Source organism: Aythya ferina (genome assembly GCF_964211825.1).
Source record: "Aythya ferina genome assembly, chromosome: 8".
Lineage (NCBI taxonomy): Eukaryota > Metazoa > Chordata > Aves > Anseriformes > Anatidae > Aythya > Aythya ferina.
In genome coordinates this window covers 12296372-12323458 of record NC_140304.1, presented here as the reverse complement: position 1 = coordinate 12323458, position 27087 = coordinate 12296372, and the positions used below count along the sequence as shown (strand labels likewise).

Here is a 27087-nt window from a genome sequence, read left to right as displayed (position 1 = left end):
TTGCTATGGGAAAGAGGTGACGAAGAGGAGCTGGTGGGAAGGGAGCAGCTCCGAGGTGGGGCTGGATGGGGCTTTGGGACCTGCTGGTGGGGTTTCATGGGGATGAGACACGTGTGTGCTGGAGGAGAGTGAAGACACCCCCTAAGAACCCAGGTCGCTGTGGTTGGAAGTGCCAGGGTGGAGGCGGAGGGGCAGGAGGAGAGGTTTGCCATCAGGATGATGAAGGCTCACAGCATCGTGCTGGGATGCCATGGGACCCATCAGGATGGCTTGCTCGGGTCTCCTGTGTCCAGGGAAGATGAACATTAACCATGGGCTGGAGCAGGGAAGGGGCTACTAGGAAAATCAGGGAGGGAGAGGCAGTGATTTAGGAGAAAACTGGGGGAACCTTGCTTTATCTAGCAAGGCGGAGGCTGGGGATGGCCGTGATCGCTATCTATAAACACATCGGGATGGGAAACGAAGAGCTCTTTAAGCCAAAGGCCGATGCTGGCAAGAGAACAAATGGGTATAAACTGGCCACAAATAAATTTAGGCTGAGAGTTAGGGCAACCATTAGAGCATCTGCTCGAGGAGCCTTCCAGTGGGAATAGTGCGTTATTCACGGGCTGGCCTGCTTCAGCCTTGGGGTGCAGAGGTGGCCACGATGGGCTGGAGAAGCAGTGGGAAATGCCGAGCCCCTCAGGCCACAAGATCCTTGGGGGAGTAAAAGGACAAATTCTGGCCATTGGAGCAGGGCAGTGCTGGTCCCCAGTGCCACCAGTTTAGGCAGTGCCCGCAGAGCACAGTGGTGTCGGGGCGCTGCTGGTGACCCTGGGGAAATTGCCCTGTGCCCAGCCCTGGGGGAAGATGTTCACCCATTAAAGACTCAGCTATTTTGCATCTTGGGGGAAATCCCCTGGCTTTCAGGCAGGGGCCAGGTCCAAAAGGGACCGGTCCCAGCATGGGTGGCAGGCACCCAACGGCACTGTGACAGCAGGCTGGAGTCCTGCGTGGGCTTGGTCCAAGGGGTGCACAGTGCCTTCAAGGCTGATGCCTTGGAAAACGGGGCTGTTGGAGAGCAGTGGCCTGGAGCCAGGACTCGAGGAGATCTGGGTGTCCCTGGAGGGTGGTGGTGAGCGTTGGCTGCCTGAGATTCCCGTACACCGTTCCCAATCCTCGTGCTCACTTCTGGCCCCAAGGAATGGGGCTTGTGGTGGAGTAGGACCTTGAGAAGATGTGTGGTGCCCCTGCTGCCAAAGGAGGAGGGCGATGAGCCTCCGCAGGTGCTTGCCCTGACCCCAAAGAGGTGCTCATGGGATGGGGCAAAGCCAAGGCACCCATTCAGGGTGTCCAGGGAAGGGGCTGGCAGGCAGCACCGGGGTCTCTGCCCATAGCATCCCCCTCCGTGTGCTGGTCAAGCGCTGGGATCCTCCGTGCTGGCACGGTGAGGACACTTTGGTCACTGGAGGAAGGCTCGAGCATGGTGGCTTTCTCCTCCCTTCCAGGAGATGGGCTCGGCTCCTGCGCTGGCCGGCGGGGAGACGTAGTGCCAATGAGTCAGACGAAGATGAGGGCTTAATTAGCACGGGGAAGGGAAGGGGAGGGGGGGGGGGGAGAGAAGAAGGAGAGAGAAAAGAGAAAGAGCCTTTCATCGCAACAAGATTGATGCCACCTCCCCCAGACAGTCACGTTCTGCCGCATCACCCTCCAGCCCGGCGTCATGTGCGCGCTGCCTGGCGCCCGAGGACAAATGGGGCCGGGGAGCGGCTGCAGGGTACCGGGGGGGGCACTGCCTTATTAAAAGCCCCGGTGAATAATTGCCTGGAGCTGCAGCCTGCTCCTTGGGGCCGGGGTGGGATAACTCAGCGGGGTGACAGCAGGAGCCCATCAGGTTCAGGGGCACGGTTGTAATGCCCGGAGGAGGGTGGTGTGGTCAGTGTGGGGGGAGAAGTGCCACCCTCTGCCTTGGGTGTAACCTCACACCTGTGTTTTCTTTCCCCTCCAGACCAATGATGCCTTAGGAGCCACCTGGAACTGGCTGTACTTCATCCCCCTCATCATCATTGGATCCTTCTTCGTCCTCAACCTTGTCCTGGGAGTGCTGTCGGGGTAAGCCAGATGCTGTCCTCCTCCGGGCCGTGCCTGAGCCCCAAACTCTGCTCTGCTGTGCCCCTCAGGTCCCCCTGTCCCCTTCCACACTTGCCCCACAGCAGGGGATTGCTCAAAATGTGGCTCATCTCCTGTGCTCCCTGGGGAGAGATGCTGGAGTGGGGATCTCCACCAGTGTCCTCCCCCTTCCCCATGGTCTCCGCACCGCCCGGTGCTTGTTTATCACCCTCGTTGGAGATGCTTTGGTTCTCCTTCCTGACGAGCTTGTGGTTTTGGTCATGTGCGAGTTGTTGTTGGCACAAATCTGCAACCTGCTGGTGGGATCAGGGCATGAGGGAGCGATATGGAAATGGGTACGAGCTCGGGATGTGTCTGCAGCGAGGTGCGCATTTGCCAGCTGCTGGTGTGTGGTGGGCACAGGATGGGCTTGGGGCACCTCGGTGCTCTTCCCAAAGGAACGGAGATTTTAATCCAAGCCATCAAGCTGGGTTTGGAGAGAAAAAGGCTTCTCGTCTCCATGACGATGAACCAAGGTTGCACTGGCGCATCCTCAGCTCTGGCAGGGGTTAGAGAGCGGGGAGGGAGCGAGGCTGTCGGGAGTGAGGGGTGGCTGCGGTGAGGGCAGGGGGCACTGTGAGGGTTTGTGCTGGGCTCCTGGTGTATGATCAACATCCCCACGTAGCCTTGTGGGCACTCCGAGCTGCTCTTTTGGATTCGGAGATAGCGTTTGGTGAGAAAAAAAAGACTTCCCTGTGTGTGCAGGCTGGTGTTGTGAGCAGCACATTTCTCCTTGAGCTTAAAGCCATGTAGTACATTTCCTTGGTGCTTGTTTCTTAATGGCTTGTGATTTTGGGATGCGGGTATCGAAGTGGAAGCTGGTCCTGGCCATCTCTATCATTGTCCTAAATATCCCTGTGCATTCAGGGGTGGTGTGGTGGTTTTGGACATGCTTCTAGAGAAGCAGGCAGGGCTTCAGCATCTCCAGGTGGCTTGCAGCTCCCCAGGTCCAGGTGCAGGGGCTGTGGGGACAGGCTGCAGCGAGGTAACACGCTGCCTTGCGGAGGATGATGAATCCCAAGCAGCACTGGGTGACTTTTGTGTTCCTTATGCCACGTCCAGCTTGGGGATGCCAAGTCTGGGGTGGCCGCGGGGACACCCAGCTGTGCCCTGCCCCTCCCTGGGTGCTTGCCCCCACCAGGACCGTATGGGGCAGCCCTTCCCGTGCCCACTGAATTGGATGCAGTTGTCTCGGGCTCTTCCCAGGCGCCGGCTGGCATTTCCACTGTTTGTTTATCGCTGATAGGGTTTGTATTGGGGAAGGATGCGCGTGGGCGGGTGGCCTAATTGGCAATGGAGATGCTCTCGTGGCGTGCCAGCTACCTAGGGAAAAGCACGGCTGCTCAGCTCCCGCGGGGCTGGGCAAGCTGGGCTCTGCCATGGGTGCAAGGCCACCAAGGGGGCTGTGGTGTCCCCAGCACCTCCGTGGGTTCGGGACCCCCTTGGCAGCGAGGCTGGCTGTCCTCTTGCTGAGCTGGTGGAGGGGTGTGAGGCTCGGTGCTTCTGCATGCACGCCCCGTGCGTCCTTGAGCGAAGGTGTGTGAGGGCTCCTTGCCTCACTCTGCTTGCTGAGGTTTTGTTTTTAATGCTTCTCACCCTTCTATTGTGCTGGAGGAGAGCTCCGGGCTCCGCTCCAGGAGGCAAAGGTGACCTCTCCATCACCGTGCCCTGCAGCCGGGGTCCGGCCGCATCCCCCTGCGCTGGGCTGAGCGGGGAGGAGGAGGTCATGTTGGGGACGAGCTCCATGGAAACATCTCCATGGGAAAGAAATGTTTCCTGGTGTAATAGCGCTGCTCTGGGGGAAGGAAAAAAGGCTGTGTGTGGCCAGCTGAAAACACGGTTGCTCTGCTAACTCGGGGCGCTGTGCTCGGCAGCGATTCCTGGTGGCCCACGTACTTGGTCCCATCTGCTATTGTAGGGGAAAAGCAGGCAGGAGTCTTTCTCTGGACTCTGCCCTCCTGTTTACCATGACTTTGGCTGAGACAGGGTTACAGTGATGCTGCTGTGCATTGGCCAACCCCAAAAAATCATCTGCGTGACCCACGATGAGGAGCAGAAACCTGCAACCTGCACTGACTACTGACAAGGTCCCCTTGGTTCTTCCAGCCTCCTCCTCTTGCTTCATCTCGCAACTATTTTCACCGAGGAACCAACCAGACGCCCCAGGCAGGTCCTGAGTGCCAAGAGGCTGCAGGAGGACATTTGTTTAATGTGCCACCATCAGAAGAAGTTCGCCGGAGCCCAGATTTAGCAATCTCCTGGTTGCGATGCGCATCTCTCCCAACAGTCAGTTCCCCAACTGTTAGGCTGAGGCATGACCTCCGTGATGTAAACAGCCTGGATCCATCTGCTCCCGAGCACAATGTATGTGGGAGAGGAAAAGAAATGATTTCCATCCTAGCGAGGCTCCTCAGTTCTCTCTCTAAATACGCACACATGTGCTGGAATCGCATGCAAGGCTATTAAGAGGAGATGGAGTCGCTCCAGGCAGGGGCTTGGAGAGCAAGTTCTTCTGGGGCTTTGGCATTTATTACTGTGTCTATTAACTTTTCCCCTCTATGGGTGCAATTACGGATCAATTAATTCTAACTGAAAGCAGAAAGGAGAGGAAAAAAAAAAAAAAAGGAAAAAAATTGGCCCCATTCCGCTTTGAGAACATTTTGCAGGTATAGAGCCCAAGGAGATGTGACTGCTCAGCTTTTAAAGCTACACAGCTCCTGAAATAATCCTGGCAGAAGAGCTGGAGCGAGCGAGGATGGAGCACCAGCCAAGATGCCCTGCTTTCTGCCTCGTCGCAGGCTGTGGATCAGGAGCTCAGGAAGAATGAGGCTCACAGCAGGTCGTGTGTCCCGGGGCTGGGCTCAGCCTCGAGCCAGGGGGATGCAAAAGCTGCCCCGTGCTGGAGATTTGCAGAGGTCTGCAAATTTGTAGAGTTTTTTTTCATTTTCCTCGGTTGTTTTCCGTGCAAACCAATTTGGATCCACGTGTTCGGGCTGCATCTCCAGCGTGGCAGTGCTTGGAAGCTGCAGAGACCTGGTGGGAGCAGTGATGCTGGCCCGGTGCGGTGGCACCTCGTGGTCTGCAGCATGGACAGGGATGGGGACTGACCCAGGGAGGCTCTGTGGTAGTGCCAACCAGAGGTCCTCTGGGAGCCGATGGCAGAGCAAGAAGCTGAGCACGATGGCAGGAAAAATGAGATCCATCTGCCTTGTACCAAACAAGAGAGTAATTTAAACCCTGCTAATTGCTTCCACTCATCCTGGTGATGTTAAGTCTTTTCTCCCTTTAAGTCTTTTCTGCCCCCCACCCCCAGCTCTTGCACTAAGCCTTTGAAAGAAACGACTAATGTTATAATTAAAGGATCAATTTGGCAAGATTTCTTTGTCTTAAGATCTTCTTTCTTTCAGGTTGGGTTAGCGCTGCGCTCCCGGTCTCCGGAGAGCATTCTTCAGCTCCTCCAGGAGCCTTCTGTACCATCTCTGAAATCTTTTCACTTGGCTTAATTTGAATTTTTTTCCTCTCCAATTTTGAGGCATAACAAACGATGAATAAGATTAAGTTTTAGCAATTAATAATAAGGGCGTTGAAGGAACGAGCGCACGTTTTCGACGGAGGCAGGGTTGGGTTTTTTTATTTTTTGACGGCTCCGTGCAAAACCCGGGCCCCGCGTTCGAGCTGGATCAGGTGCTTCGAAGCCAAGCGCTGGGAAGGAGAGGATCAACGCCTGGGAGGTGGGTGGTTTGCGGAGGGGAAAGCAGGGAGACACACTGCCACAGCACGGAAAAGCTGGTGGGGACGTCGGCAGTGACAGCAGGATGCCACCATGTGTGCCCGGAAAGCGGCGCGTTGGATGTGTGGCGCTCCCCGTTGATTCTCCTTGGGGATTATTTGCTAGCAGGTCTCAGCCACGTTGCGTTTGCTGGGCTCTGTGCCTTCCTGGGGATCTGCTCTGTAGGCTGGGGGGGGACAGGTTGGGGTTTGATGCTCTTCACAAAGCACTCAGTGGAAAGCTCATGTGTTGTTTTTGGAGTTTCGCTCCAGGTCTTCCTTAATTTCAGTTGTCCTGGTTGGCAATAGCTGTCAGGTTGATGGCTGGACCCGATGATCCCAAAGGTCCTTCCCAACCCAGGTGATTCTATGACTCTGTGATGATCCCAAAGATCTTTTCCAACCCAGGTGATTCTGGCCTTGGAAAGGTGCCGACCCACGGTGACCAACACCACGTTACAAGGGTGTTTGGTGCCGGTGTTGGGTGGGTTGGGCAGGATCCCCTGAATGAATCACTTCACGTTGCCAGCTCTCCGCACGTCGTAGGAGGCTGTTTGTTTGTTTCGCAGCAGCAGAGTGACATACCTAGCGGATGCGTTGTGGGTTTCACGCTCGATGCTTAGCTCTGGAGCCATTGTGTTCGCTTGGAAGCCATCAATTAGAGCGCTCCGCAGTTCCTGGGAAGTTAGCGCCATGAGACGTTGGAAATCGGTGGCTGCTTTGTGCTGCAGCTCACTCGCAGCACTGGTCCCACACTTTCTGTTTGCTGTCACGTGCAAAGGGGGGACAAAACCCTCCCTGTTTACAGAGACAAAATCCGGGGAGGGGATAGGAGGAGCGATGCAGTGTGAGCTGGAGGCAGCGATTGCTGGCAGAGCCCGGGGCGCTCGAAGCAGCGCTGCCTGCACCGGTGCTGCCCTGCCTGCAGCGGAACAAAGCCCTGAGCTTCCACCTCTGCTGCTCTCGTTGGGCTGCCAGACGCTCCTGGCAGCAAGGGCTGACCCTGCTATGCTGCCTTCGATGCCACCCCCTCCGAGCAGGGGGGACGGAGCTGTGAAGCCCTGCGCTGTCACCTCGGGACAAACGTTGGAGCTGCCACTCGGCGGCTGGCTCCCTTTTTCCATGTGCTGTTTGCCCTCTTTGACTTGTTTTCCTCTGTTTGGAAACAACGAGCTCTGCAAGCTCTCGGCTGCTCTTTTCTCTCGGGTCACGGAGTGCTGCTTGCTCCCGGAGAGCGAGCGCAGTGCGTGCGCAGAGGTGCTGAGCTGCCCTGGGGCTGGCAGCCCCGTGAAGTGCAGGGCACCTGCTCCACCAGAGACATCCTCAAGGGACTTTGCAGTGACACAGATGCCTGGCCCCGATCCCAAACGATGGTGGAGCTTGCTCTGGGATGGGTGAGAGCTTGTTGACTGGAGCCAAGTGCAGACAAGAAGTTGCTGGGGAGAAGAGGGGAGGTATTTAATGCGCTCAGTGGGCTGCCTTCGCCACCAGCAGGCGCAGTGTGAGCCTCTCCCATGTTTCTCACTGCTCTGAGCACCTTGAATGCAGCGGGGGCTGCACTGAGATGCTGCTGCCGTAGCTGGGAGGTTAGGAACGACTCCAGCCGTGGGGATCCGTGGGTTTTGTGAGTTTAGATCCAAAGACTGCAGCCTGTACCTCGAAAGGAAACCTGAAGCTGGAAAACCCGGCTGGCTTGGATGGAGGGGCTGTGCTGCTGGCCCCAGTGGTTCAATGTGTCTTTGCCATCCCAGTGTCTCCATTCTGTCTTGTCTCCACTCTGGCTCATCCCCCGGTTATTTGAATTTTTGGATTTTATTTTCAAAGCTGCCCAAATCCCAGGCCTGAGAGATCTCCAGGGTGCCTGCTCTCTCCTCCTATTGCCCGTCAGCAGCAGTGCCTGTAACAGCGTCGCTCCTTGGGAAAAGTGAGGTGTCCCGTAAAATAACCAGCCAGTGGTGGCTGTGTCCCCACTGATTTTGGGCTTGACGTGGAGCCACAACAGCCCGCATCCCTTTGAGGGACCAGCTTATAGAAGGAGCCCTGTGGTGCTGGGAGTTGTGACTTCTCCTCTGGAGATTCCTCACCCTGGTAGAAGACTTCCAGCAGCACCCATAGGAAAATCTGCTTTAAATCACGAGCTTTCTCCCGGGGAGAAGGCAACCACCAGCACCTGCCTCTCTTAAATGCTGTAAGTGTGCCCACAGGAGTACAGTCAGGGGTTTTGGACCCTCAGGGTCCCTGCTCCAGCCTTTTCTGTCACTTCGGTGCCACCACCAGACTTTCTGCCTGGTGCTGCCAGCCCTGCTCCCTTCTTGCCACCCTCTGTTTAGGCTCGGGTGCCAGGTTACAGGCTGCACCATTAGTTCAGCACGCTTATTGTGGTTCCTTTACGTCTCTTGGGTAAATACCATCCGATCCTCCTGAGTTGCACCTTTTCATCCCTGTTTTCCAAACCACCTGGTGTCAGTTCTGTCCCGTAACCTTTTCTGACACCTTCCTGGAGCGAGGGCGTTTTTCCTCAAATCGTGGTGCTTGAAACTGGACAGGAGCCATGTGCTGAGACCTTGCTGGTGCTGAGCAGAGCAGAAGTGTTACCTGATGCCATACAGATGGTTCTCCTTGTCGTACAGCCCACCACAGCTGGCTTTTCCACAGCAGCATGCTGCTGCTGCCTCCTCTCCAGCATGTAAGCCAGTACCTCTCCTCTCCCCACCCCATCCTTCCTGCTGCCTCGGGTCATTTCAAGACCCTTTTGGTAGCAGATTTGTTGGAGGTGTGTTTAAAGGCAGTGAAAGGTGATGAATAGATGGCTTTGAAGATGGTTGGCTTGTTTCAAAGCATGGAAAGCGCAGTGTTGGTGTGACCAGTGCTATCTCTGGGCTCAGAGAAGCTCCTGGAAGGATACAAGTGGGCTGCAGCACCCATGATATTTTTTTCTTCCCCTTATTTATTTATTTATTTCCCCAAAATGGGGCACTTTTGTGGATGCTTTAACATGTTTCTTCTATTAAGACTGGATCTGGGCCCTGCAGAGCAGTGATGCTGAAGCAGCATTGCCGTGAGGGCGCAGGAGCCTGGGGCAGGAGGCTGCTGAGCGTGGCCATGCCCCCGGGGTCTCCCACCAGGATGCTCTCACCCTGCGTCAGGGGACTGCCAGGGCTCTAAACGGGAATTTTCTTCCCTGGGAGGAGCAAACCATCTGCTCCCATCGCCATGGAAGGCTGGGCATGGTGTCTGGATGGTTCCTTGCCTGCAGGAGGATGATGGCACACTGCTTGCCAAGCTCCCCCCGCCACCTCCATCCCTCGGTGCCCGCTTTTGGCTTTCCAAAGGGTACAGCTGCAACCACACCAGGTCCAACACATCCCCGTGCTCAGCATAGGCTTTTCCATGGGGGAAAGAGAGGAGGCTGGAGGCTGAAACCCCTACATCAGGCTCTCTGTGCACACTTTCACCCTGCCTTTACAGATTTGGAGAGCCCCCCTGGCCTGGGGAGGGATGCCCTGCTCAAATTGGCCCCCCGGAGCCCCTTGGAGAGCCGAGCGGTGCCATCCCCTGAGCCGTGACCCGCACACCTCAGGGAGCAGCATCCTCCCGGGGGGCCAGCCCCGTGCCTGGAGCGTTCCCAGGCGGCTGCCAGTCAGCGCGGCCGGCCCCGTGCTCGCACCGCAGCGTTATCTCTACCCGCTGCTGCAAATTGGCTCTGAGCAATCCTTGATCTGTCAGCATCGCCTACCCACTCTCAGATGTCACCAGCCCCCGCTGCTGCCCCGCTCGGTAACGTGTCTCTCTGAGATGTAATAATTCATTAACTTGAATTTAACTTTATTTTTTTTCTTCTTCTTCTTCTTATGCCTCCTCTCTGCCCCCCTTCCTCCTCCTAATGGACAAAAGCAATTAGGCTCCATTAGGGAGCAGCAGTGTGGGAAGCGGCTCCCTCGGAGATGCTGCCGCAGCAGAAGGGACCGCGGTGTCCCCGGGTTTGTGTGCGTGGCACCAGCTTCTTGCAAGCTAGGGCTGCACGAGCAAGCACTTGGACACGGGGAAGCGTTGGTGCCTGCTTCTGGCACCCCCCAGCTCTGAGGGACAAAGGACACCCAAGGGACAAAGGACACCGAGGGACAAAGGCAGCGTCCCCGCTGGCTCTGGCTGCGAATGGCAGCTCCCCGCTTCTTGGCACCTCGAGTTCGCTGCTGTGCAGAAAGCGGCGTGGGGGATGAAGCCAAAATCATCCTGCCTTTCCTCCGCGCCAGGCGAGGAGCGTTTTTCACATGCCGTGCCCAAACCGGCGAGCGCCTTTCCCCGCCGGCTGTGGGAGGTCTCCTCCTCGCTCTCCCCCCGCCCTCCTTCCCTCCGCTTAGGCTGCTTTTTTCTCTTCCTCCCCTTTTGTTCTCTTCCCCCTTCCCTGCCCTAGGAAGAAAGTCTCATTTCAGTCTGAAAGCCGGAGCTGGAGGGGGAGAGGCATTTGATGCTTAATGCCGGAGCGGCAGGAAACTTCACCTTCCTGGGGTGGAATTAAAAATGCTCGAATTGTCTGGGGATCTTAAACAAGAGATGCAGGGAACATTCAGGGCTTTTCACACAAACACGCGCGCGCACATGCAAAAGCCCACACAGCATTAAGGGTGTAATAGCTCAGCTGGGGTAATGCACTTGAACTCCCTCTGCAGCAGACAGACCGATTCTTTCGCTTCTTTTGAGTATTTGGAGGCTGGAGGTTGCTGCTGCTGCTCTCTGGGGAGAGAGATGCTCGCCTCGAACGGGAGCGGAGCTGTTTGTTCTTCCCCATCTGCTGCTCATCTGGGCACAGTGGGGCGGGGGTGCTTGGTGCAGGGCCCATCCTGGTGATGCTTGTGCGAGAAAGGGTGTGCTGGGGGATGTCTTTTTGCAGGGCGGGACACTTTTTGCGTGTCAACGTGTCCAGCAGTAGAGGTGGAATGTGTGGGTGGAGATGCCCCAGGTGTTTGGGGTGTGCGAGCATGGGTGTGGGACTTCCTTGAAGTCACCTTCCAAGTAACACAGGGTGCTGGCGTGAGGATGCTGTGCGTGGGGCTGCCTGCTTTGCCACATCTGTGTTTCTTGCCAAATATTTCCATTTCTTCCAAATTCCCCTGGCTCCTTCCCCGTGCTCCATCCTCTGCCCTGTGGGAGAGGAGCTGAGGGCGCTGCTCCCTTTCCCTCTTTGCTCATCCCATGTCCCTTGCAAATAACTCCCCCATTCTGGAACTGTCCCTTCTGGCAGATTTTTGCTCATCCAGGCTCTTGGTCTCCCCTTGCTTCGCTGGGTTTGGCCACCGGATGGGTGACAACAGCCACAGGGGACATCAGGGGGCAGCTGGACATGAGGCGAAGGAGGGGACAAAGCCACACAGGAGGTGGCAGTGCCCAACCTGGGGGCTGCAGGGTGGCGAGGTGGACGGGATGGGATATCCGTGGGGCAGGAAAACCCCCTGGTTGTGCTCTCACCTCCCTCTCTGCCCTGTCCCAGGGAGTTTGCCAAAGAGCGCGAGCGCGTGGAGAACCGCCGAGCCTTCATGAAGCTGCGGCGCCAGCAGCAGATCGAGCGGGAGCTCAATGGCTACAGGGCCTGGATAGACAAAGCGGGTAAAGGCTGGGGACCTCGGGGGTGATGGTGCTGAGGGTGGCTGAGATGGGGACGGATCTCTGGACATCACCCAGGGTAACTCCAGGGCTGTCTGGGTGCTCGCGTGGTGACCTTGGGCGCACGGACGGGCTCAGCCCCAGCAGGAGTGATGCTCCAGCAGCTCTCCAGCCAGGCTGTGAGCAGGGACATCCCCAGCAGCTGATGAAACCTCACGTTTTGTGGCACAGAAATGTAATATTTGGGGTGTGAGGCACGTAGTGCCACCAGGAGAGGCAGCTGAGCCCTCACAGCCGTGAGCCTTGCTGCGCAACACGTCCCCGTCTGCTGGTACTCGCTGGAGCTTCACGCAGAGGTGGGCAGTGGGGAAGCAGAGCAGTGAGTGGCACCAGTGGTTTTCCACCTGTTAACCTTATTTCTATTTTTATTTTTCTTCCCCTGGAGAGGTGATGGCTCTCAGGTTCCTATCGTTCCTCTAAACAAGGGTAGCACTGCTCACCTTCAGCTCTGCCTCATGCGCCATAGTCAGCTCCCTTTTCTGCCGTGCCACTGCCTGCCCCTGGGACCCAGCTTTCCTGGCATCCACAAGACTCAGATAAATCCCCAGCTTTTTTTTTGCTTTTTTTTTTTCTTTCTTTTTTTTTTTTTTTTTGCTTTCTTTTCTTTATACTCATGAATTCATGAATAAAATCAGCTTGTGAGTGAGTAGAGGGCAGATGTTTTGTTCCTCCGAGGAGTTAGCAGAAGGTGAGGAGCCCTTCAGAGACACAGAGGATACGGAGAGGGGTCTCCTCCAAGAGCATGACTCAGAAAAGAGACTTTCTGTCTACAATACTCAGCTTATTTATGGAGGCTGGTTACAGAAGCCAGGCTGATCAGAAGTAATTTCTCTTCCTGATGCAATGTGCAGTAGCTGCCCCTTGCCACCCCAAAGAATTTGCTTTGGGACACTGCCCCAATGCTTGATGAGAGTTTGCAACCTGTAGCGACCACCTCTGGGCTGGGCAAAGTGCTTAGGTACCGGGCAGTGACGTGTGGTGTGCTCCACCTTTGGTGTCTTGTCTCCTGATGCTGAACTGTGTGTTTTGCGTAGAGGAAGTCATGCTGGCCGAAGAGAACAAAAATTCCGGGACCTCAGCCTTAGAAGGTAAGAGGAGCCAAGCCCTTCCTGGTGGCTGGCCACAAACGGAGGCTGAAACCCTCCTCCGTGGGTGGAGGGAGGTCTGCAGACGTGCCAGGGGGCACATCCCACCGCCAGACCCGGGTCAGCCAAGCACTGGGGTGTGGAGCCATGAGTGTGTTGCTGGCAGAGCCGTGCCACCGCAGCTCCAGCACCCCTTCCTCTCCCCCTGCCAGTGCTCAGGCGAGCCACCATCAAAAGGAACCGGACGGACACCATGAACCGCGACTCCAGCGACGAGCACTGCGTCGACATCGCCTCGGTGGGCGAGCGGAGGCTGGCGCAGAGAAGACCTCTCCATCCCACCCTGGGTCGGTGCTGCTCCAAGCTTTTTTCCCCCCGACCTGGCTCCTGCGGGGCTGGGGCACCCGGTTCGTCCTCTCACCTTGGTATCTTCTCCTTTTTTCCCCCTCAGGTAACCCCTTGAGCCGCTCAGGCCTGAAAGGCGCCAGGGTGGACGGTGCCTCCTATCTGCGGCACAAGGAGCGCCTCCTGCGCATCTCCGTCCGCCACATGGTGAAATCCCAGGTCTTCTACTGGATCGTCCTGAGCCTGGTAGCCCTCAACACCGCCTGCGTGGCCATCGTGCATCACAACCAGCCCGCCTGGCTCACACACTTCCTCTGTGAGTCCTTCGTGCCGGGGGCAGAGCGTGCGTGGGATGGCAAAACCTCCTGCACCTGGGGTAGCCTTTCATCTCCAACACACCCTGGCCACTGGTAGCAGTCTTGGCCTCACAGGGAAACGTGGAGAAGTGTTCCTGGCCTCATGCCCTTTGGGTCTGATGGGTTTCTCAGGCAGATTGCAGGATTCAGGTGGATTTATCCCAAAATTGTGAGCGGTGGTGCTCGGTACATCCACATCCAACCTGGCATGCTGCACTGTGCTCAACCCCCGGCAGCCGTGTGTTGCTCCTGAGCTGCTGCAGGAGGGACGCTGCTGCTTTCCCATCCACATTTACTCTTCTTCACCTTGAAAACGTCCCTGTCAAGCAGCAGGCCTGCCCAAATCTGCATTGGCATGCTCAGGCCTGCCGGGATCCCAGCAGGGCACGGTGTGGGATGGCAGCTGGTCGTGGTGAGGCGCAGCTTTTGGGCAAGGGGAAGAGCCAGGCTCTGGCCCTCTAATGTTGGTGAAATAGCTTGAGAAGCTTCTCCCTGGCTCATGGCTGCTTGGCTTGGTTACCCTGGCCAAGTTCCAGCCGTGCAATGATTTACGTCCAGCTTGCTAATGTTCCCCTACAGTGCCATGTGGTTAACGTCGTTGCGGACACCCCAACCGCCACCATATAACGCTGAGGAGCTGCTCTGCTCCGTGCCAGCCCTCTCTGGCCTTCTCTAACCACTGGGGCACCAGTGTACCTACCCTGAAGATTAATTTGTGGGGTTGGTGCCCTGTTGTTCGCAGATTAGCTCTTGGCAGGCTTGCTTCCCAACCCCATCCTCTGGCCTGAGAGCTGGGGGAAGCAGCGTGCTCCTCGGCGTGTCCCACCTCTGCCGTGTGCCACGTGGGCTACTGGTGCTCCTCGATGCTCCGTGTCCCAAGGGACTGGGTTTTCTCTTCCAGACTATGCAGAGTTCCTGTTCCTTGGGCTCTTCCTCCTGGAGATGTCCTTGAAGATGTATGGCATGGGGCCACGCCTGTACTTCCATTCTTCCTTCAACTGCTTTGACTGTGGGGTACGTGGCCACGGGGATGGGGCACGGGAAGATTTCCCATCCTGAGCTCATCTTTGACTCACGGCCATGTCCACTTCTCAGGTCACAGTGGGAAGCATCTTTGAAGTGGTTTGGGCCATCTTCAGACCAGGAACCTCCTTTGGGATCAGTGTCCTACGAGCCCTTCGTCTCCTACGGATATTTAAAATAACCAAGTAGGTGCCAGCCACCCCCAGATCCAGTCTCTGCTCTCCTGCTAGCACTGCTGCGGGTGCTCCAGCCACGTCTCTTTTCTAGGTACTGGGCATCCTTGAGGAATTTGGTGGTCTCGCTGATGAGCTCCATGAAGTCTATTATCAGCTTGCTCTTCCTCCTCTTCCTCTTTATTGTGGTCTTCGCCCTGCTGGGCATGCAGCTGTTCGGAGGCAGGTAGGTCGCAGCGAGTCTGGGGAAAGGGCATCTAGGAAGTCTGCAGCCTCGCTCTCAGCCTCTGCTGGTACTTCTCCTGCACCAAAAGCCCTGCTTGGGATGTGCTCGGGGCTGGGTGGTCCTTCTGGATGGGGCATATTTTGGGAACAACCTTCCTTGGAGCAAGGGGAGGCCTTGGAAGCACCAACGAGCTGATGGCGCAGAGCCGTGGCTCGCTGCCCCCTACCCCAGCCTGTTCTTGTCCTTGTGGTTCCAGGTTTAACTTCATCGACGGGACGCCGTCGGCCAACTTCGACACTTTCCCCGCAGCCATCATGACGGTGTTCCAGGTAGGAGCCAGGCTGCAGGGGGACACCACCCCATGGCCTTGGGGCCGTCTGCCCACTGCTGGATGGGGTCTTGAAGCCAAACGGGTCTAGCTGCTAGGACAGAACTCCCTCGCTCTCTCTCCTACCACAAAACTGAGCAGCTGGCTCTCTTCTCCGTTATTATCAACTCTTCCAAGGTGGAAGAGTTTCCAAACCCTTCCGAGGAGACCCAAATCCTCAGCAAAGCCCCATAGCTTCTCCCTCAAGGCTGCCCTGTGTGTGCTGGTGGGGTGGCTGGAGGGTGTCCAGGTGACAAGAGGGTGTCAGGGTGACGAGGGTGGCCGGTGACCGACCTGCTGGCTTGCTCTTGTGCAGATCCTGACGGGCGAGGACTGGAACGAGGTGATGTACAACGGCATCCGCTCGCAGGGAGGCGTTCGCTCGGGCATGTGGTCCTCCATCTACTTCATCGTCCTCACCCTGTTCGGAAACTGTATCCGCCTGGCTGCTGTGCTTGTAGCAGGGCAACCCCGCCTCATCTCCCTCCCCGGGGACACCCACCCCTCCCAACCCTCTGCCCCTTCCTCCTCTCCCCGTTGAGGGGGTCCCACCACGCGTGGGGCAGCCCTGGACACCTCGGGCGCAGAGGAGGAGCTGCCTGGAGATGTGCTGCGGGCAGGATGGATGGGATGGGCGAGGAGTTTGTCCCCGAGCTGGCGAGGAGCCCCCAGGGCCACCCTCCCGGGGTGGCTGCAGATGCCCATGTCCTTACCACGAGGCTTGTGCATCCTTAGCTGCCCGCAGATACTCTGCTGAATGTCTTCTTGGCCATCGCGGTGGACAACCTGGCCAACGCTCAGGAGCTCACCAAGGTACGTCCCAGCTGCTCCTCCTTGCTGGTGGGAGCTCTCAGGGCAGCGGGGGTGGTTTAGGATGTGATTTAGGATGGTGCTCAAGAAGCTTGTTGGGCTTGGCTGCTTTTAAGACCGCACTGGGGAATATTTGGGAAAGGCTGAAATGTTGGGGTGCCCTTTGGGTAAAGCAGGCAAGAGCTGCAGGGGTCATTGCTGTTCTTCAAAGAAGCCCAGAGATCCCACGCTGCTCATTTTTTTGCACAGCCCATGCTTGTTCCTTGGCTCCTGTGGGCTCACCGGGTGGCCCCCATAGGTAAATCCAACCTGTTCCCAGCAAACAGAATGGGACAGGAGAATCCAGGGGGCTCCCATCCCCCTGTCCTCCCACGTGCTGGGGGCTGTGGATCGGGGGGAGAGGGCTGGGTGAGCCCCTGTGGTGTGCCGGCAGCACCAGTTGGAGGTGATGAGGTTCTTGGAGAGGCTGAATGTGCTAAGATGACTCCCAAGGACCTTTTTTTTTTTGCTCTGGAGATGTGGCCAGGCTCGTTAAAGCTGTATGGTCTGTGCTGGGGTTGTTTGTGGGTCCCTGGCTTCCCGTTCTCTGCCCCACTTCACCCTGTGGCTGTGGAGGACAGGCTGTGCTGGTCTATGCCATCTGGGGTCGTTTTGGCTGGGTTCACTTCTCCAGGTAGCACTAACGCCTTTGGTGAGATCCAGTGTGATGGGGAAATTGCATCCCCATAGCGTGAGACAAACGAAGGCTGTCCCTGTGCCTTTCTCTTGGCACCGAAGCTCACCCCACCGCCTCCGATGGGCCCACATTCCCCCAAAACGCCGGCCTCCCCCTAAGCAACCCCTCCGTTTCCTCTGCAGGATGAGCAGGAGGAAGAGGAGGCCTTTAACCAGAAGCACGCCCTTCAGAAAGCCAAGGAAGTCAGCCCCATGTCCGCCCCCAACATGCCAGCTATCGAGTGAGTGACCCCACAGCCCCTTGAGCCCCCTTCCCCTCCCCGGGGGTGCAGAGGGGGACAGGAGGAGATGGATGTGCGCCCTCCATGAGGCAGACACCAGGCCACCAAAGCAGGTCCTGGGGCTGCCCCATGCTCCCTCACCTCCTGCATACAGCAGAAATCTCCCCAGAGAGGCTTCCTGCCCCAAAACACAAAGCCTCGATAGGTGAGGTTGCTGCTAAGGGTGAGGGAAGAGGCTGATGAGGAGGAGGAGATGGGTGGAGGACGCTCCTGTGCAGCGTTTCTTTGTGGTGGGGCAGGGGGAGAGCAGCGGGTGGGAGCTGGGGGTCCCAGCAGTGCCAAAGTCTGACCCCCCCCCCCGGCTCCTTCCCCGGCTGTAATGCGGTTACACGGGATGGAGCAGGCTTGCAAAAATCGCATTTCATGGTAAGGGAATTTGATTTGGGGAAGGCAAAAACCCAAACCCACATGAAACCCTTGACACTCTGTTGTTGAGGAGCCCTGCATCTGCGTTGCAGCAGCAGAAAGTTCTGTTTTTCCTTCCTAGACACCTTATTTTTCTTTTATTTTGCCCTGTCATATGGTCTAAATCACATAAAACTTTCTAAGTCAACATTGGAACGAGGCGTTTTGATTTGTTTCCCAAAACAGTACACTTCGGTACGGCTGGAAGGATTTATTTTTTTATTTTTTTTCATAGAATCCCTTCCCAGGGAATTTTAGGTTTCATTATGCTTTGAAACCAAGCCAAGCTCACACACGGCTGCGTCTCTTTGCAAATTTGCCGAGAGAAACCCAGGCGAGCTCCAACCCGTGGGGATGGAGGAAGCAGCGAGGTTCAGCTCGGATTTTGGGGAGCTGCCTGAGCTCCTCGGCTTCCCAGGGATGGGATGCGATGGTCCCCCACCCTGCTGGCTTTGGGGTGGCACGAGTGCCTATAAGACCTGCCTGGGGGTGAAGAGAGATTCCTAATAAGAGAGAAATCTCCCTCTCTTCCTCGCAAGCAGGATTTGGGGGGTTTATAGGAGAGATGGCAGAGTTTGCGTGTTGTGACCAGCTCACGGGCATTGGCTCTGGCTGCCAGTGTGAACACGTTGGATAAAGTGAAGAAATAAAAGGATTTAGGCTGCAGAAGGGGCTGGAGAAGGGAGAGATAAAAGAGGAAGAGGCTGGAGATGGAATATATTAGGGCACTGAAGGATTTGCCCGCACATCCTTGCTGGTCTTCCTGCCGTTGTCATGTCCAGCTGGCTAGGAAAGCAGATTACTTTTTCTTAATCTTAATTTGTTGTTGTTTCTGTGGCATTGAAATGGGAGACAGTGATATCTGCAGCTCTTTTTTTCTAGTTCCTTCCCCTCCTCAGGGTCCCTAGTTCCAGGGACAGGGGAGAGGGATGTGATGCCCTGGGGGTGATGTTTTCCAGGATCGGTTCGGGTTTGGGTGCACGCAGATGGCTTCGGTGGGTCCATGGCACGGGCAGGTTCAGCGCACGCGTTCGCGCCGGCGGAGAGGTCCGGTTGCCGTCGGGAGGAGTGCTCCCACGTGGCCAGGCTGCCGTGGGTGGCCGCGGTGCAGATTGGAGCACAGCGTGTGCGCACGGGTGCCCGTGGTGCAGATGGCTCGGGCTGCTGGGTGAGTGGGTGGCCAGATGGACGCACGCGGGTGCCGCGACGCAGCGGTGCCGCGCGGCCACTTGCTGCGGGGACGGTGGCAGGCAGCGGGCATGCACCCTGAGCGTGGCACCGGGCTGTCCCTTCGCTCCTATGATGGTGGCAGTCACCAGCGGGGGGATGCTGGGGCTGCGGGTGCCCTGCAGGAAAGCAGCAGGGAGCACCCCGCCTCGCGCGCGTGAGCTCTGCGCGCACACGTGTGCTCGATCGCATGCAGTCGGGGTGTCTTTGCTCACAGCGCACATGCGGCGTTTGCAGAAAGCAGAAAATGTAAATCACATGCAGATTTGCATATATGAGCTTCGTATCCCATTCCGTGGTCTCAGGGCAGCACGCACGGTTGTGGAAATGGGTGGTGGTGCTCTGAGCAGCTCGGGGCCGGCCTGGCACATCACCTCTTCTGTCAAAGCACCGCGTGGAGCTGGGTAGGAGTGAACAGCTCTTCCTTCTGCACTGGAAAGAGCTGCTAAATCCCTGAGGACCAGGATTTCTGAGTGGCTGGCGAGGTAGCTCGCTTGGCCACATCCCTCTTGCTCCCCAGAGCAGATCCGCAGCCCTGGGGTGAGCACCGCTGCGTGCATCCCTTCACCCAGTGGTGTGTGAGCCCCGGCGGGGTGTGCAAATTGGGCCGGCACAGGAGGGGTGCTGGGGATTCAATGGGTTTGTTTTTTCCTCCCCAGAAGAGACAGGCGCAGGAGACACCACATGTCGATGTGGGAGCCGCGCAGCAGCCACCTGTACGTGGGTCGCGTGTCCTCTGTGGCCCCCCGTGTGTTTTTTTTTTGGGCAGCCCCTGCCCCTCCTGTGGGTGCCTCGGGGCGCTGCCCTGCACCCGTGTCCCTGCGTGCGCTCGTGGCTCTGTGCGTGCCGAGCCTCCCCGCAGTGTGTGTGTGCGTGTCGGTGTACCCGTGGGTGTGTACCGGCGTGTGCTCCGTGGGTGAGCAGTGTACGTGTGTGCACGTGCGTGTCTCCGTGTGTCGGGAAGGGAACGTCTGTCCTCGCCGGGGTGTCTGTGTTCGTGTTTATGGCGGTGGAAAGGATCCGTTTACAGCCCCAGGAGGCGCAGCTCCCCCAGAGCGCACCCGCAGGAGCACAGAGGACCCCCGGACGGGGGGGAAGCCAACAGCTTTAGCCCCAAATCCTCGCACACGGGCTCCCCGTGGGACGTGCTGGCTGCACACCGAGCACAGGCAGGGAAAGGGGCTGTGTGTCCAGGGGTGCCCCACTGCAGATGTCCCATCGGAGGGCGGAGAGGGGCACCTCTCAGTGAGCAGGCCAGCCTTGTACCTGGCGCCTTTTCCCTTTTTACTCTCCATCCCCATCCCTTCAGCACTGCCACCCAAGCTCAGCTATCATGAGGGCAGCGATGCTCCAAAAAGGAGCCTGGCTCCAAGGAGCTGGAGGATTAAAAACATCGCTAGTGCCAGAATCCTGGCTGCAGCAGGAGGGCTTCGGCCACATTTTAAGTGGTGTCCCCAAGAAAGCAAGGGGACGGTGGTCACCACCTGGCTGGGATGGGGCAGAGGTCTTTTGGAGGGGCAGGGGTCCAGCTTCAGCCCGATTTCCAACCCCTGCCAGCACCAGGGGGACGCTGCAAGGCTAAAGGGGACTGACCCTCGGTGACCAGGCAGGTGTTTGTGTCTCCAAGCCCCCTGTGTGCACCCCCATGTTTCGTCACCGGGGCGGTGGGTGCATGCAGTTGGGGTGCTGTGGGGTGAAATGCCAACATGGGGGGTTCGTGGCGCTGACCCCGCTCCCCGGCTGTCCCCGCTGCAGGCGGGAGCGGCGCCGGCGGCACCACATGTCGGTGTGGGAGCAGCGCACCAGCCAGCTGCGCCGGCACATGCAGATGTCCAGCCAGGAGGGCATCAACAAGGACGAGCCCCCGCTCATCAACCCCCACGCCAGCATCTTCCGACGCAAGAAACCGGGCGACGGCGTCGCCTTGGAGAAGTGCGACGAGGAGCAGGGCGGCAAGGGCGAGCGGCCGCCTGCCGAGGGCCCCGAGCAGCCGGCCCCAGGGAGCAAGGCGGGCGGCGGGGAGGACAGGAGGAGCCCATCGCCCCGGGCCAGGCGGGACAAGGAGCTGTGGCACCAAAAAGCGTGCCACGGGAACTGTGAGCCGGGCGAGGAAGGGGCAGGAGGTGGCATCGAGGAGAGGGCGCGGATGAGACAGAGCCAGCGGCGCAGCCGGCACCGGAAAGCCAGGATGGAGGGGAAGGATCCGGCCCTGGGGAGCCGCTCGGGCAGCCAGGAGATGGGACTGGAGGAGGCCGGCCCCGCGGAGGGGGCGCAGGATGGGGACCGGCGCGGGGATGCTGCCGCGGCGCTGGACCTGATCCAGGGCGAGCCGGAGGCGAGCGGGGAGCCCACCAGGTTTGTAGCTCGGGGAGGGGAATCTTGTAGTCTCTGTAAATCCTCAGGTCATCAGTTTCCACTTATCATACACCTTTTTGTCCTCCCCTTCCTCCCACAGGACTAACAGGGTCCTTGCTGAGGAGGGGAGCCCCCCGACAGCGGCACCCGAGCCCCCACGGGGGCTGGAGGGCAGCCTGGGCGAGCAGGACTGCAGCAGCCCAGACACCAGCGAGCAAGCCCTGCTGGGGGGAGCGGCGCTGGGGGCCAGCCGCACCGTGAGCCGCAGCGAGCCCGACCTCTCCTCCGCCACCGCCAACACCGAGAAGGCCACCGAGAGCACCGCCATCATGATCGATGTCCAAGAGTCCGCTGTGGTACAGAGTGAGGACCCCTCTCTCTTTCCTGAGAGCCTTGGGGGGGAGTTTGGGGGGAGCAGAGAGCTACTTGCGTGGCTTTTCCCATCCCTGGCCATCGGGTGCCTTCTCCTCCCCGGGTCCCCACGGCAGGGTGCAGGGCAGGGCTGGAGGCAGAAGCTGGCCCTCGCCCCGTACCTGGCAAAGGCTCTCGTTTTTCTGCAGTTAGCAACAAGACCGACGGGGAAGCCAGCCCCCTGAAGGAGGCAGAGAGCAAGGAGGACGAGGAGGAGATGGAGAAGAAGAAGCGGAAGAAGGAGAAGAGCGAGACGGGCAAAGCGATGGTGCCGCACAGCTCCATGTTCATCTTCAGCACCACGAACCCGTGAGATTTCTTTTATTTTTGGCCTTTGTTTTTGGCTTGGGAGGGCTGTGAGGGGACAGACACCTCGTATTCATGGAAAAGAGGTGATACCTTTGGGAAGGGGGCTAAATATCTCCCAACAACCTGGTTAACGGTGTCTTTCCCTGCCTGAGAGCGCTTTCCCCCTGTGCCAGCTCTGCTCATCGCTTCCTCTTGACCATTGGGTGCTAGCTGGGATTTTATTCAATGCTAGTTGCACACCCCTCCATTTTTCTGCCACCCTTTGCTATGACCCAGCCCTGGGAGCCTGTACCAATAAGGTCACTAGCTGGGGATGTGGGGTGGGATTTGGGTGCACGGGGCATGCCGGTGGTGAGTGGGTTGGGCGCTGTTTCGGCACAGGGTGCGCAGAGCCTGCCACTACATCGTGAACCTGCGCTACTTCGAGATGTGCATCCTCCTGGTCATCGCCGCCAGCAGCATCGCCCTCGCGGCTGAGGATCCCGTCCTCACCAACTCAGACCGTAACAAGGTGACTGCAAGCCCCATGTGATCCCCAAACGAGAGGGATGCCCGCTGTGGTGTCGCGGTGATGTCTGGGGATGGGCTGCTGGTGGGCTCCGAGGTGCTGTGGCTGGGCTGGGGGAAGAGCAAATGAGAAGGTAGGAACAAGGAGGCAAGGAGGACATGGGTTTGGTGTGAAAAAGGGGTGTTTGGGGTTTGGCAGTGAGAGGTAAAACTGAGCTGGAGTGGCACATGTGGCCATAGGGACGGCTCGTGCCCTTGGCAGCATCTCAGAGATGGGCAGGTTGGATGGGGCAGAAAAAAAGGGAAAGCTGAGCAACTCCGATTGGCAAATCCCCCTTGGCCTTCAAGAAAATATTGCAGTGGTTAGGGGCCATGTAGGACCACAGCCTCACGGGGGGAGCACGTTCAGACACGAGGATGTAGGGCCCAGGGGTCTGGAGCAGGGCTTTGTCCAGCTTAAAGTGGGGAGATAGCGATGTGCCCAGGGACTGGTTCCCCCCTTGGCAACACCCCTGCCCTCTCTCCGCAGGTCCTGAGGTATTTTGACTACGTTTTCACCGGGGTGTTCACCTTCGAGATGGTTATCAAGGTAAGATAAGGCTGTGCTGGAGGCAGCAGGTCCCACAGCATCCTTGCTGCAGGGGGTGGCTCACGGGGGAAATAGCTCAGTTTTCAGTTCTGGTCCTAAACGTGAACAACAGAAATTTTAAAGCCCGGTTCTTAGCAATAGGAGACAGGAGAGCTCAACACCACTTACATCAGCCTCCAGGCTCCCCCAAAACACGGTGCTCCTTGATGTGTCTCCCAGCTTGGCTGGGCGCTCGATGGCCGAGTTGGTGATCTCCTGCCCGCTCTTCTCCCCTCCCAGATGATCGACCAGGGCTTGATCCTGCAGGACGGCTCCTACTTCCGAGACCTCTGGAACATCCTGGACTTCATCGTGGTGGTGGGAGCGCTGGTGGCTTTCGCCTTGGCGTAAGTGGCTGTTGTCTTTTGGGCTCTGCCTCGGCTGGGGTGGGAGGATGCGGACACGTGGTGTGGCTACAGGACCCTGATGGGCTTGGGGGGATTTCTCTGTGCTCTGCTTTAGGAACGGCTCCTCACAATAGTGTGCAAAGCCCGGCTGTACCCCTGGTAGCCAAAACTTGGGTAGCCTCAGAGGCTCCTTGCTCCCTGCTTGTCTAATACCAGTGAGCGAGGAGGCAGGGAGCGAGGGAGGGAAAGCAGTGGAGATGCTGGGAAGAGTCTGGTGGTGGAACCAGACCTGAAAGGGGCCCTTAACAATAAGGGAATGGGTGGCAGAAGTGGAGCTTTCACCTGCTAAGCATCCTCGCCAGGTATTTGGGCTCTGGTGCTGAGTTCAGGGATGGGATGCGTCCTGCTCTGAGCTCCTCCTCGCTGTGACACTCAGACACTGCCTGGTGGGCAGCATCGTGGCATTTTCCTGTCCCCAGCCACCCTTCCAAGGGATGGAGAGGTCCCCTCTGACTTGAGGCAGCTGAAGTCTCGAGGGGCCTGTGCATCTCCACGGATGTTTGCAGCAAACACACGTAACCTGCCCCTCTGGCTGGGCAGTCACTGAGCTGCTCGTGCCACGGAGGAGGGCCCTTTATAACGTAAACCTGTACCATTGTCCCTCTCCCCCGTGTCCCCCGGTGGCTCCTGCTGGAGGAGATGATCTCATAAATTCGGGGGTGAGGGGAACAAAGGCAGCGCAGCGGTTTCCGATGGGTTTTGAATTGCGAAGCATTTATAAGAATGCCTGCATCTGCCATCAGGGCCCGGGAGTGACATGCTGCCACCCCCAGAGCCACGGGGAGTCTGCGGCAACAACTGTCCCGACCTGCCTGGTTCATGGTCTGGGGAGAAAAACTCTCACAGGGCTGTTTGAATTCCTCTCCCCTCCTTCTGCCTCGCTAAGCTCTTCGGTACGGGGAGAACCGATGTCTCCCCAGGTGCCCATCTCCTTGTCGGCAGGCATAGCGATGCCCGCGGGGTGGCTGATGCTGTTAGGTGGCGAGAGCAGCTCGTGGGCAGCTCCAGCACTCGCTGGCAGAAAATTATACAGGGTGCTTTGGTGTTGAATTGTATTTTCTGCCCCCTCTGTGGCTGGGTTTCCCCTGTGGCTGCAGCAGGAGGTCTGCGAGCTGGCTCGTGGTGCCACCATCACCCTCCCATGGTGCCACCATCACCCCCTGGCCATCAGTGCCACCTCAAAATAAAAAATGAGCTCATGTCCATCCACGTCTCCAGATGATGTTGTAGTTTGCCCGCTCAGAGCCTGCGCCTCACGAGCGAGAGGCTGCCTGTGCCTGCCTCTTGTTGGCTGCTCTCAGCACGGAGAGCTTAATGCATCAGCCCGAGCGCAGCCTAAATAAAAAGCCTGATACGCTGCCATAAATCTCCAAAGAGCTGGAATTAAATTAGCTGGAATAACCAGAGCCATAACTAAAGACCCCGCCGGCTTTTGCCTCCCGTGGCACCCTCGGAGGAGGCATTAGCGGGCAGCTTTGCGGAGCTGCCAGGCTGTAAGACCTACGTTTGTGGGTTTGCAGCAGGTGGAGAGGCTGAGCAGTGGTCAGTGCCTGGCTCTTGCCACCTCCCCTGCACCTCCTCTTCTGGGCAGCCTTCTCCTGCACCGCCGGAGATGAGCTGAGCTGCTCAAGAGGGCTGCGGTCATCCTCATGCATCTCCCGTGATGCTTTCCTTACCTTCTTTCTCTCTCTCCTCTCTTTTTTTCCCCTCTGTTCATGCTGTTCGGTGGCTCGGGATCTCCGGCAGGAATGCTTTGGGGTAACTATGCCGCCTGAGTGTCCGTGGGGTGGGGACATGGGGAGGGAGTGCAGGCATCCGTCTGTCTGCCATCCGTGCTGCCCCTTAGTTGTGTCCCTGTTTGCCATTCCCTGAGGTCTGAGCGCCCTGCTGTGCACCCTGCAGGTGCAGGAAGGATGGAAGAGCGGGCAGGACTTTCCTTGTAAGCAATGCATCTCCCTTCCTTTAGAGGAGGATGCATTCACCACGGGTCACAGTGTCCGTGCACACCCCGTGATGGTGGGAAGCACACCCAGGGGATGGAGAAAGCACTGTCGGAGCTAAAGGCAGAGGGATCTGCCCCACACCCCCCCTCTCAGATGCTCCAGCTGCATGTCCAGGCCCTGACACTGGGCAAAAATTGGGAGGTGAAAGGTGCAGAGCAGGTCCTGGAACTGTTGGTGCAATCCCTTCCCACCCCTTTGTGAGGCCACACTCCTGGGGAGGAGCATTAATTAGTGGCTTTGTTTAAATCTGTTAATGATTACGCCTGTTATTGTGCTCCCTGTTGCATTAACCCTCGCAAAGGAGCTGTGTAATTTGGAGTGTCTGGCGTTGTAAGTCCTTTCCTTGGTGTTTTTTTGAGAAATGAGGGTCAAGGGGGTGCCTTAGGGTTTTTTAGGAAGGAACCACCACTGGGGAGCTCTGCCTTGCTCAGCTGGCTTGGGGTGGAGGTGAGCACGACCCTGACATGGGGAGGGCTGACCACATCAGGGGGCACTGATGGAAAAAGGCAGAAAACCTTAGGATGAGGCATCTATGCAAAAAAACCCACAGATGGTGTGGGTGCTGAATCCTGAGGTTGAACCAGGATGGAAAACCCTTGGTGAGGGACCTGCCTGTTGGGTTCATCCCTTATTTTACTGGGGATTTCTGGCAGGCAGCAGCAGAACCATTTGCAGAAGTGGTGGCTTTTTGTAAGCCCCATCTGGAAATGTCCTGTGCCTGCCGGAGGGGTTGGGGACCTGGCATCTCCTCACAGTAAGGGGATTCGTTAAGGTAGCCGAGCCCCAGCAAAGGTGCTAATCCTCCAGGGGAGAGGCTGGCTTTATTTTTCATTTCTGACAAGCATGTGCATGGAAGGAGATGTGTTTAGCTGGGCTGAGCTCTCCTTCAGCAGCACATCTGTGACTGCTGCCCGGTGCTGTGGCACATGGCCCCAGTCCCCTCCCCGTGCACGTGCTGGGGGCAGCTCTGAAAGCACCCAGCCCCAGGTCCCGAAGGTTATTGTGTCTCCTCTTCATTTTTGGGTGCCTGCGCCTCCCTCCCACGCGGCAGGACCAACAAGGGCCGGGATATCAAGACCATCAAGTCCCTCCGTGTGCTGCGGGTCCTGAGGCCCCTGAAAACCATCAAGCGGCTGCCCAAGCTGAAGGTAACGCTGCCCGCCCCCGGCGCTAGCGTCGTGATTAAACAAGCCATTTCCAGGGCGTTTGCTGTGCTTTAGGAGCCCTGTTTCCAAACACGGCTCCTCTCAGACTGCTCCACATCTGGCGGTGCCGTGAGTTATTTAAAGCCAGCCCAGCAGATAGATCCGAGCCGGGTGCTCTGCCAGGGACATCGGGGCTGGCACGGAAAGCAGGCAGCAAAGCCCAGCTGCTCTGCTGGTGGAGTACACGGCCCCGGCTCTGGGAGAGCTCAGATCCCTCTCCAAAGTTCATTATCTTTCCCACCAGAGCAGCTCACGAACAAGCCCAGATTTTGCACGCTGTGCTGTCCTCGTGTCACAGCAGGGGGGTGGTTCCCTGCTGAATAGCGGGATTATTCATGCAGTGCAGGTAGGATCGTGGATTTCCCTGCTTTAGCTGATGGGGTATGGAGCCAGAAAGGGCTAAGAGACCAAGGGAGCCCTGAGTGATCCCCATGAAGGGATATTTTTGGCTGGTGGATGAGGCCCAGGGTGGCACCCCAGAGGCAGAGTTTTTTGCCCCAGCTTTTCCTCCTGGTGGGTGGATGGTCTTTGGCTCATGTCACTTCATTTCTGGGCATCTACCACCATGGTTGCAGAGAGCAGAGGCTCTTTCCTCTTTCCTTTCTCTCCTACTGGGAGTGGGAGACGTCTTCCACCCGGTAGTGTTGAGGAA

At 57.8% G+C, this 27087-nt stretch overlaps 1 protein-coding gene across 13 annotated transcripts in view; it reads left to right on the top strand.

Annotated features, from left to right (window-relative positions):
* Positions 1–27087, top strand: part of CACNA1E (calcium voltage-gated channel subunit alpha1 E) — an 88221-nt gene that overhangs the window by 40478 nt on the left and 20656 nt on the right. For 4 of the 13 annotated variants that reach the window (XM_084527224.1, XM_084527230.1, XM_084527219.1 and 1 more), the window contains 21 exons: positions 1988–2091; positions 11405–11520; positions 12612–12665; positions 12851–13009; positions 13114–13323; positions 14265–14377; positions 14459–14571; positions 14654–14785; positions 15042–15114; positions 15469–15586; positions 15898–15965; positions 16821–16918; positions 19270–19326; positions 20366–20965; positions 21066–21328; positions 21526–21685; positions 22067–22196; positions 22722–22781; positions 23061–23167; positions 24974–24985; positions 26282–26378. In XM_084527224.1, coding sequence (XP_084383350.1) covers positions 1988–2091; positions 11405–11520; positions 12612–12665; positions 12851–13009; positions 13114–13323; positions 14265–14377; positions 14459–14571; positions 14654–14785; positions 15042–15114; positions 15469–15586; positions 15898–15965; positions 16821–16918; positions 19270–19326; positions 20366–20965; positions 21066–21328; positions 21526–21685; positions 22067–22196; positions 22722–22781; positions 23061–23167; positions 24974–24985; positions 26282–26378 — 2844 coding nt within the window. The remainder of the gene's footprint in view (positions 1–1987; positions 2092–11404; positions 11521–12611; positions 12666–12850; positions 13010–13113; positions 13324–14264; positions 14378–14458; positions 14572–14653; positions 14786–15041; positions 15115–15468; positions 15587–15897; positions 15966–16820; positions 16919–19269; positions 19327–20365; positions 20966–21065; positions 21329–21525; positions 21686–22066; positions 22197–22721; positions 22782–23060; positions 23168–24973; positions 24986–26281; positions 26379–27087) is intronic. The other 9 variants (XM_084527226.1, XM_084527227.1, XM_084527222.1 and 6 more) reach the window with 5 other exon arrangements.